This window comes from Hipposideros armiger, unplaced genomic scaffold (genome assembly GCF_001890085.2).
Source record: "Hipposideros armiger isolate ML-2016 unplaced genomic scaffold, ASM189008v1 scaffold_724, whole genome shotgun sequence".
NCBI lineage: Eukaryota > Metazoa > Chordata > Mammalia > Chiroptera > Hipposideridae > Hipposideros > Hipposideros armiger.
The window spans coordinates 623,088-634,505 of NW_017732074.1; the positions used below are offsets into that span (position 1 = coordinate 623,088).

Genomic DNA, 11,418 nt, shown 5'->3' on the forward strand with positions numbered 1-11,418 from the left:
GACTGATCTGCCTCGACCGGGAAGAGCGCAATGATGGTGCCAACTTGGGCCAGTGAAGCAACGTCCTCCACAACTATACTGAAGAACAAAAGGACAGCAACTTGTCTGTTCCCCTTTTCCCAATTCCCCAGCGCTGTTCCCATCCACCAATTCCCAAATAAAAGTCTTTAAAAAAAAAAAAAAAAAAAAAGAGGGGAAAAGTAATGTGTTTCTAAAAAATATATGAGTATTTTTAGTCCATCATGATATTGGTTTCATGATAATATTAATAACTTAAATTACCACAGAATAACTGTCTCTGTTCACTATTTGTGCTAAAAGAGAAGAAAACCCTATCTGTCCATCAGTAGGAGCTGGTTATAAAAATGATGGCAAATCCATCATTTGGAAAATATACAGCTGATATAAAGGATGAGACAGCTGTATGTGTTACTGTATTTGAATTATAGCATATTTACATAAGCATTACACTTTAAAAACTTCCAATGTTAAAAAAAAAAGAAAGAAAAAAGGAAAACATCTTAGGAGTAAATACTAACTCAACTATACGTATTATGGGACTAACTGAACATATCTCTATTATCAGCTTAATCTGGAGCACCTACACATCAACCGAAATAGGCTTGGCACGTACCGAAAAGGTCAGTAATAACATACAGCTCCTCCAATCCCAAAATTATTTTTGCCTTTGCATGACCCATGCTTTATTACAGCAATACGGCATAATTTTGTGACGGCTCAAACAAAGAAGATACATTACCAGTTAAAACTGTTTCATATTTGCTCATTATACCTCAATAAAGCTAGAAAAAAACAAATAAATAAAATTGTTTCGTATACTTCCTGGTCAGATTAGACCACAACAAATAACTATTAGCAGGCCACAATAAAAAATAACTAAGTTGGGGGGCCAGCCAAGTGGCTCAGTTGGTTAAGAGCTCGAGCTCTGAGCAACAGGGTCACCAGTTTGATTTCCACATGGGCCAGTAAGCTGCACCCGAGCTGAGCTGTCGCTGAGCTGCCAATGGGTGGCTGGGTGGCGACTAGACTTGGAGCTGAGCTAGCTGCACCCTCCACAACTAAGACTGAAGGACAACAACTTGTCTGTTCCCCTTCCCCAATTCCCCAACACTGTTCCCCTTACCCAATTACCCAATAAAATCTTTTAAAAATAATAATAAGTAAGTTGGGGGTTATAATAAAAGGCTGAATCTGAACACTGTGGACACCTACCCAACCAGTTCCAATGGTAAATGGGTTTGTGGTATTCCATACTCACAGCCTGAATTAGTCCAAAATTCTTTTCACCCCAACTTCAAAGCACGTGTTCATGTACTTAGAAATTCTGAAATTTTTTCCTAGTCTTCCAGCTTCTAATACTGTGCTTTTCTTTTTCTTTTTCTTATCATGAGCCTCACAATGCAATCTATTGTTTTCCAAAAAAATACTAAATTTCTATTGCATACTAAACATTCCAGAAAGGAAAAACTATGGAAATTTCTAAATATTTTAAATGTTTTAAGGGTTACCTGCAAGTTTAAATTAAAAACTTTTCAACCTTAACTATAAATTCTAAAAGGAATATATAATAAAGTATTCAGTAGGCTAAACTTTGGCAAAAATTGAATCAAGTGCTCGCACCTCATTTTTCCTTTTGAAGTGATATCCACTCGGACGGGATCAAACCTGTAAGCAGGAGATATAACTTCCACGACATAAGACCCAGAAGGTATATCATGAACCACAAAACTCCCATCTGTCCTGGAAAAATAAAAACCATATTTAGTCACTTCTGATCAATAGCTTATTGTTTTCTTATGTTTTAAATCTTATGTTTCTTACGTTTAAAATAACCGTTAACTCCCAAATCAACTCTCCCAAGAATGACAGAGAAATTATCAAAAAAACCAAAACAAAACAAAACAAAAAAAACCCAAAACTAGCAAGAGTTGCCCCATACTTCAATTTCCATAATTATACTGAAAGGGTTATGAAAATACCTCAGACACTCCATAGAAAAAAACCCTGACATAGAACATACTCCTATTCCTTCTGAGGGATAGAGAAAACAGGTGACAGAAGCACAGTTCCTATTTTGAAGCCATGCCTTCATTCAAAGGAAGCATCAATAAACATTATTACTACAATGCGAGTAGTTCCAATTTTGCCAACACCCTCCAACAATTTCTTAACTAAAATGGCTTTTTTTCTAGTTTTAATATGCACTTCGTTGTTTTTCTTTCGTTCTGTTATTCTAGTTAAAACCATCTATCTTTTCCTAACCGATTTCTTCTAAACCTTCTGGACTTAGAAAACCATCCCATCAAGAGCTGATAATTTTATTGTTCAAGACCAAAATTAATTTGTTTTGATAAAAGCAACTGCCATTCTAAGGAAAAAGTTTCTGTTTCAGGAAAATAAATGATTCTAAAAGGACCAACTTTATCAGAGAATTCCCAGAATCATAATATTTTAAAACAATGCTTCTTAAATCATTGGGCTCTTTCACAGTTAAAAGGAATGACTGACTCTGCCAAATCCACAATATTTACTAAAAAGAGAAGGTGTTCCTTACTATTTCAAAGAACACATTAAACTAAAACAGAATTGAAATGTAAACACCAAGCTAATTTATTCCTGAATTGGATGTCTTCCGTTTGCCCTTCAGAACCACTCTCCACCCTTCTTTATGCACATTGGAGGAAGAGAAGAAAATGAGCTTAATATATTTCTCTTCCAGTCCTCTCACTTTCACCTCTGACTGGCTGTATCAAGGGACACAGCTCCTCTCCAGGCAGTCTTTTCTTCCCTTCTAGGTTTTAGTAACTTTACTTCCCTTCCTTCAGGGTTAGAGGTGATGACAGCCTTGAGTAGGGACCCTAACTGAATGAATTTCAAAACGTTTTTCTAGGTCCAGAGAAAAACAAAGTTACGAATAATAGCAGAAGCAATTGCCTAAAGAAAAAACAAAGAGATTGTTCATCCTAAGGTACATATTTTACTTTAGAAATATAACACAAAAATATTATAATGAAATTTTTGAACTTGGCTTTAAATATGTACACTACAAAATGTAGGCCTTTTATACTATTAAAGGTTGGCTCCTGATTTGAAAGGACAATTACATAAAAACGTTAAGAAAAGTAGGGAACATTATTAATTTTGTTGAATCAGAAATGGCATTGTTATTTATTTAAGGTTTTATCTTTTAGAAATACAAAATAATTTTTACAAGTAAAATCATATTATGTTTAAGATCATCTTTAAATTGTCCAGAAAAAAAATAAACGAAGTGCAGAGGAGACATGAAATAAAACAGTAAATTGTGATGGGTACCTAAGGATTCACTAAGCTGTTGTTTATTTTAGTGTATGTCTGTAATTTTTCATAATAAAAACTTCAAAAAAAATATAGTACAGAATCTCATTATGTCACAAAACTGAAAACTACCTAAATACCCCCAAAACAGAGGACTGATTAAATAAATTATGGTTTGTATAGGGCCAGCTGAGTGGCTCGTTGGTTAAGAGTTGGCTTGGGACACCTGCTCTGAGCAGCAGGGCCCCGGTTTGGTTCCCACATGAGGGCCAGTGACACTGCACCCTCTACAGCTAAGATGGTGAACAACAGCTCGACCTGGAGCTGGGCTGCCATGAGTCGCTGGCAATGGTGTAGGCTGCAGTGAAGCCACAGTGGGCTGTCATAAGCTACCGTGGCTGGCTGGCAGCCGGCATGAGTGGCTGGCAGCCAGTGTGAGCTGCCAAGAGCCGCTGTGAGTGGCTGTCCAGTGTCCAGCAACCAATCAGCCTCACTCAGGAAGAGTGCAATGATAATACCAACATGGGCCAGTGAAGCAACGTCCTCCACAACTAGACTGAAGAACAAAAGGACAGTAACTTGTCTGTTCCCCTCCCCCAATTCCCCAATAAAATCTTTAAAAAAAATTATGGTTTATATACATGGTGATAAAAGCAAGAAGTGGCATGGAAGTCCTCAGTCAAAATTCTCATCTCCATCCCTGACCACTGCACTGTACACCCGAAGATGAAGTAGAATAATACTGAATATCAGCTATAATTATATATATATGTGTTTATGTATGTATTTTGTATATATATATATATATATATATATGTATATATATATATATACAAAAACACACATACACACATGTACATATATGGTCACGGGATGTAAGGTACAGTATAGGGAATATAGTCAATGGTTCTGTAACAGCTATATACAATGTCAGAGGGGTAGTAGACTTGGTGGGGGGGTTATGACTTTGTGAGGGGTGTAAATGTCTACTCATTATATTGTTTTGTACACCTGACACATAATATAATAAAAAATAAAAATAGAATGGAAAAAAAAACTGTCATCCCCATTAGCCAAGTCCCAAGCCACCTCCAATAAGCATAAATATAAGTCAAAATTGCATGCTAGTTATACATAAAATGTGTAAGACAAATTACTTAACCCTTTTCCAACAAGTTTGCCACCATAAGCTCCTATACTAATTCTTAATCAACCTTTCATACACAAATAGAAGAATATAAAATGGTAACAGAAGCTGCTCACAAATATTAAGCAAAAAAAGGTTACAAACTACTGTATATTGTATTTTACTATTAAAAATATAGGCCTGTTTAATAAAGAACTCTGACCAAGGCTGTAAATGCCAGTTACATTATTTTCAGTATTGTTGGTTATATTTAAATTTTCCTTATAATAAAGCACACGTGTGTGTGTGTGTGTGTGTGTGTATATATATATATATATATATATATATATATATATATATCATGTGATTCCAAAAAGGCTGGAAAAAATAAAATGTTAAAAGTTCTTATCTCTACTTTCTTATTTATATTTTCTCCAATAAACATATTATTTACATATTATTTTAAAATAAAAGTAATACATGCTTTTTAAAAGAATTGTATATGGCAGAAGAGAAAAACAAGGTCAAATGTTCAATTCGGGTTAATTTTTCAAAGCTAAACAAGACCTTTATCATTAATTAGGGTAAACCCTAAAGAATGCCCTAATGCCAGATTTTTAATGACAATTAGCATTAAAATAATGGCTTTAGTTATTGTAAAATAATTTTTGTCATTTTTAATCTGTTAAAATTCTCATTCAAAGGCACCTGGTTGATCTGAATATTTGCAAATCATATTTAGAAGTAAATGTCCACATTTAAGCTATCTGGTTTTCAGATACCACCTACTGGTGTACAAATCCACTACTGAAACACTTCCTTGCCTGAATATTTTCTTTCAGTTCGCAGCTGCACTTTGCAAGCAGCGATTGAAAGACTTAAAACAGCTCATAATTGTGCCCAGACATCTGAAAAGCAGGCTGCTGCAAAACAAGAGTGCTAATAAATTCAACACGTCTTTTAATATAGGCTGAAATCCCATTTCTACTAATAGCTAGAAAGAACAGATGCATGTAAGCAACGCAGAAAAATTCTAGTCTCACATAAAAGCCAAGTGAGATGTTGCAAATCTCTCGATGAATTCAAGTGTAAAAAAGAACAATCCCACCTGGGTCGGGGGGGGGGGGGAGCGAGGGAGAGATGTTTAGATTAGGGACTTCGGGGCGCATTAATTTTAGAAGCAGTAAAATTAGTCTCCCAATCTATGTCATCATTAGAAGCCCTTTGGGATTTGAGAATTCCCACTTGCTTAGCATCTTTCCACACAACGTCAAGCTACCAAAACACTGAAATGAATGCAAAAAAACCGACCAGATTCCAGGGAAACAAGATGAGATGCAAAGGGAAGAATTCAGCAAGAGAGAAATAAGGGGTCCAGCCGTCCCTAGGGTCCAGGAGTGGTCGTCCCCATACAGGACCAAAATGGAGTGTAAGATAACTGACCCCACCGCTCCGGCCTTGGGGCGGGCACCTGCTCTCCACATTTCTGAGGTACGGCACCGGGAAGGGAAAACGTCCGACTGCCTCCCAAGGTCTCCCCGCACAGACCGCTAGCGGCGCCCGCCCCTTCACCCTCCGACGACGACGCCGTCAGGGCTTGACACTTAGCTGTCCCAGGGGGGAGTCCCCTCGGGCTCCCATCCCAACCGCTCTCTCGCTGCCCTCAGGATGCTCACTTGAGGAAGCCGACGTGCTCTTCTCCGTCTACCAGCACTCGGGCCGCCGAGATCCAGTCCTGGGGCTTCACGCCTGGAACAACCGCACGCCCTTCAATCTTGAAGCGATCTCCTGTGCCCACCCCCACCCCTCCCGACCCCTCGGCAGAAGCCCCGGGCACCTCCGAGCTCTGGGCATCCCCTGCTAGCAGCAGCAGCAGAAGGGCGGAGAAGAAGCCCCACAGAGTAGCCGCCATGACAGCAGCTCTCAGCGGTTCGGCCGGCAGCCCCGGAAGCCCTCCCCATCTCCCAGGCTCTGCCACCGCCTCCGGCCGGTGTCGTCATCACTGCTCGCCGGGTTCTGGCGCGAGCTGTTGGCTCAAACCGGAGGATAGGAATCGTCTGCCAATCAACTTGCGAGCCGAAAATGAGGCGGAAGTACCCCGCGCTCGGGTTTGGAAGTCTGTCTGAGGAGCCTGTCAAGTGATAGGGGCCTCCAGCAAAGCGAAAGTGATGTGTGTGTGTTGCTGTGGCAACCACGGAGGTAGAGGACCTCCAGGGAGTAAAAGATGATAAGACTGAGAGGGACTAGTGTAGTAGTGTCTGCAAATGAGATCCAGAGGAGAGCGTTTAAAAAAACAGAGATTCTCCAAGAATTATGAGATGAAAAGACCCCCGTTTGTGTGTTCAAAAGAGGTGATATCTCTGCATAGAAAATAGCTGGATCAAAAAACTATTGGAACTGATTGACAAATTCGATAAGGTGGCAGGATACAAAATCAATATCCAGAAATGAGTTGCATTTATATATACCAATAATAAACTATCAATCAGAAGGTGAAATTAAGAAAACAGTTCCATTTACAATTGCTTCAAAAACTATAAAATACTTAGGAATAAATTAGCCAAAGAAGTAAAAGACCTGTACTCAGAAAATTATGAGACACTGAAGAAAGAAATAAAAGAAGATACAAATAAATAGAAACACCTACCATGCTCATGGATAGGAAGAATTAATATAGTTAAAATGTCCATACTGCCTAAAACAATATATAGATTCAATGCAATTCCTATCAAACTACCTAGGGCATTTTTCACAGAAATAGAAAATATAATCCTAAAATTTATATGGAACCATAAAAGACCCTGAATAACCACAGCAATCCTGAGAAATAAGAACAAAGTCGGGAGTATCATGCTACCAGACATTAAAAAGTTCTACAGCGCTACAGTAATCAAAACAGTATGGTACTGGCATAAAAACAGGCACATAGATCAATGGAACAGAATAGAGAGCCCAGAAATAAATCCATGCATATATGGGCAGTTAGTCTATGACAATGGAAGCAAGAATTTACATTGGGGTAAAGATAGTCTATTTAATAAGTGGTGCTAGGAAAATTGGACTGACACATGCAAGAAAAACTGGACCACCTCCTTATGCCATATACAAGAACAAATTCAAAATGGATTAAAGACAAAGGTAAGACCTGGAACCATACAACTCCTAGAAGAAAATATAGGGACTAAATTTGCAGACATTACCATGAGCAATATTTTTACTGATACATCCCCACGGGCAAGGGAAGTAAAAGAAAAAATGAACATATGGGACTACATCAAACTCAAAAGTTTTTTGCACAACAAAGGAAACCATCAATAAAACAAAAAGGAAGCCTACTGAATGGGAGAAGATATTTGTCAATGATATATCTGATAAGGGGTTAATATCCAAAATTTATAAAACACTCATGCAACTCAACACCAAAAAAACAAACAACCCAATTAAAAAATGGGCAGAGGATATGAAGAGACATTTCTCTAAAAAGGACATACAGATGGCCAACAGGCATGTGAAAAAATGCTCAACCTCACTAATCATTAGAGAGATGCAAATAAAAACCACAATGAGATACCACCTTACCCCTATCAGAATGGCTATCATCAATAAATCAACAAACAACAGTGCTGGCGGGGTGGTGGGGAAAAGGGAACCCCGGTGCACTGTTGGTGGGACTGCAGATTGGTGCAGCCACTATGGAAATCAGTATGGAGGTATCTCAAAAAACTGGAAATGAAACTACCTTATGATCCAGCAATTCCACTCTTAGGGATTTATCCAGAAAAACCCAAGACACTAATTCGAAAAAATATATGCACCCTCATGTTCATTGCAGCGCTATTTACAATAGTCAAGACTTGGAAACAATCAAAATGCCCATCGGTAAACAACTGGATTAAGAAACTATGGTACATTTACATAATGGAGTATTAACTATAAAGAAAAAGGAAATCATACCATTTGCTATGATATGGATTGATCTAGAGAACATTATGCTAAGTGAAATAAGTCAGTCAGAGAAAGACATATACCATATGATCTCACTTATATGTGGAATCTAAAGAACTGAATAAATTAGAAATGTAAACAGAAATAGTCTCAGAGACACAGAGGAAAAAACTGATGGATGCTAGCTGGGAGGGGGTGGGGATGAAGATGAAGGGGAAGGGATGAGACAATATAAATTGGTAACTACAGTACGGCCTCAAGGATAGAAAAGACAGTCTGGGGAATATAATCAATAATGTAGTAAATATTTTTTAGGAGGCCAGATGGACTCTTGTCTTGTTAGGGAGACCACTTCATAGATGGTATAGAGGCCTGACCACTGCACTGTATATCTGAAGCTGATGTTGAATAATATTGTATGTCAACTATAATCTTATAGATATATAGTCACGGGATGTGGAGTAGAGTGTGGGAATGAGGTCAATGGAATTGTAATAGATATATATGATATCATGGGGGGGGACAGTGGATGGGGGGAGAGGGGTTGTCATTTTGTGAGGAGTGAAAAGGATAACTATTGCATGATTCTATACACCTGAAACTAATAATAAAAAAATAATTTAAAAAATTTTTTAAACCCAGAAAATAGCTGGAAAAATACATACACTATTTACTAAGGGTTGCCTCTGTTGAAAAAGGAAAGAATTGGGGGACATTTATCTGACACTATACCGTTCGTCCTGTTTTGAATGCTTTATAGTGAGCATAGCAACGTTGGGGGCAGGGGAACATGCCACTGTTGATCGTGGGGGCTAAGCCAAGATTTCAGAAATCTCTACTCCTTTCATTTTCTTGATGACAAAAAGGGAAATGATTTGCCCAAGGTTTCTGTTGGCCTTAAATATTATTATCCTCTCTACTACAAATCCCTATTGAAGATTATCAAAGAAAATTAATGTTTTTGCCCTGTGCACTCTTAAAGTTAGCCTCTCAGGGGAGAGTAACAAAAATTGAAAAGAGAGAGAGAGAGAGAGAGAGAGAGAGAGAGAGAGAGAGAGATAGATACAAGAGCCAAATACTCTGAGCCCCTGGCATAAAGTAGGTACTTATTCTCCTGAGCATCAGCAACTGCCTCTCAGAGTATATTCCTTTGGTCTTGAGGTAGCCATTCCTTCACATTTGGTCTTTGGAAGGAGCAGATCTGCTGTAAAAGTTCATCATGTGCTACAACGCTCCCCACCACCACCAACCGTCAAAACTATGCTAAACTAGGAAATAAAATTTCACTTTTCTAAAATGATACAAAATTTACAAATATGCTGAAATAAAAATACCTTCGTACCCAAATTTTCTAGATTTTCTTTTACATATTATTGGTGACTGATTTGCTGGTGTCTTAGGCACATGTCCACTTATGTGGGGCAAAGGGTGGAAGAGGACCAGCAACAAACAGCAACTGAGCTCTCTGTATCCTCATTTCTGCCTTTCTCTTTTTTCCCATACCTTATTGTCACTCTAATACCAAAGCATCCAATGATTTGAACCCCTCAAATGCCAGGCTTATACCTCCACAGTCATTAGATGGAGAAGAGGAGGCTCAGTAATATTTTGAGGTAGTGTGAAATTCTGTTATCTGTTGTTTTTTGTTTGTTTGTATGTTTGTTCGTTTGTTTTAGGTAGACTATAGGAATTGCATAGATATTCATTGTTGAGTTATTCCAGAATGTAGCCCTTAGACTCATGCCTTATAAAAGAAACTATAATTTAATGAAATATTTTAGAAACATTTTGTACTAGACTTGCTCTGTTTGCCAAGCTAGATCCACTTTCTATCCTTCACTCTGCTTTGTGTCATGGAAGGCTGGACCTTGAAGGACTGCAAACACTTGGTCCATTTGCCCTCTGGGTGCTTCCAGTTGGGTTCAGCCAATAGGAGGTATCAATAGGACATCCCTTTCAGTTTCCATTACCACTGCCCATACTCCCAACAAAGTTTAATGAAGGGATAAATTACAATCACCCCTTCAAGTCTTCCATCTATTTCTTGCCATGGCCCTGACCCATATAGATTTCAAGCATATCAGTTTATTATTCAGGCCTTTTGCTTTTTTTTTTTTTTTTTTTTTCTGCCTGGTTCTTGGCTTCTTCCTATCATGGCCACAAGAGGGTGAGCAAGGATAGGGAGGGACACAGACAGCACTCAAAAACCATACAAGGAATTTTTATAAATGTTGGATTATACCAACAGAGGTTAACTCTGGGTTTTACAAGTAATATTTATTTTCTTTTTTATGATTTTTGCAATATTTTTATAAATATAAATGATAAAACTATAAATCTATTTTAAAAAATAAAGACAGTAGCTAAAATTGCTAAAAATATATAATAGAATTTACTTTGAACTCTTAAAATTTGAATCAGTCAATAAACAGCTGCCATCCTTATCTAGAATTTTCATGGTCACTTAAAGTGGCAATCTTTGATGATGGTGTTAGCCACCATCCCCACCTTCACACCTGTCTCAGTATTCTGCCTGTCAGCATCTCTCAGTGTCACCGTGCTTTTGAAACTATTCATACACTGACTGTCATAGAAGAGACAGTTGGTCATAGGTGTAACTGCAAAATAATGAAGATAATATCCTTGGCTACTTCTCTGATATTAAATCAATGGGTTTTTTGTTTTGTTTTGTTTTAATAGAGTACAGGCATGCCTTGGAGATATTACAGGTTCAGTTCCAGACCACTAAAATAAAGTAAGTATCGCAATACAGCGAGTCAAAATTTTTTTGCTGGTAAAGAGCCTTGCCTTCACTTTGTAAAAAAAATGCAACATCTGTGAGGCACAATAAATCAAAGTGCAATAAAACAAGGTGTGCCTATAATACCGGCAGAATGCTTAGGAAACTTCAGCTGTGCTGATCCCCAAATACCCTGCTATTAATATTCACTTGAAGTGATTTTTTGCCCTTTGTCTTTTCAACCCTCATTTACTTCATGTAGATTAGCTAATCTTTTTCATTCAAGTAA

The 11,418-nt window shown here is 38.0% G+C and overlaps 1 protein-coding gene across 1 annotated transcript in view; it reads right to left on the reverse strand.

Moving 5' to 3' along the window:
- The window catches only part of EMC7 (ER membrane protein complex subunit 7), a 17,357-nt gene extending 10,918 nt beyond the window's left edge, over window positions 1–6,439 (reverse strand). Inside the window, exons 1-2 of the mRNA XM_019627209.1 lie at window positions 6,121–6,439; window positions 1,642–1,761 (exon numbers count right to left, since the gene is read on the reverse strand). Of these exons, the coding sequence (XP_019482754.1) occupies window positions 1,642–1,761; window positions 6,121–6,356 (356 nt within the window). The 5' untranslated portion in view covers window positions 6,357–6,439. The remainder of the gene's footprint in view (window positions 1–1,641; window positions 1,762–6,120) is intronic.
- Between the last annotated feature and the right edge of the window lie 4,979 nt (window positions 6,440–11,418).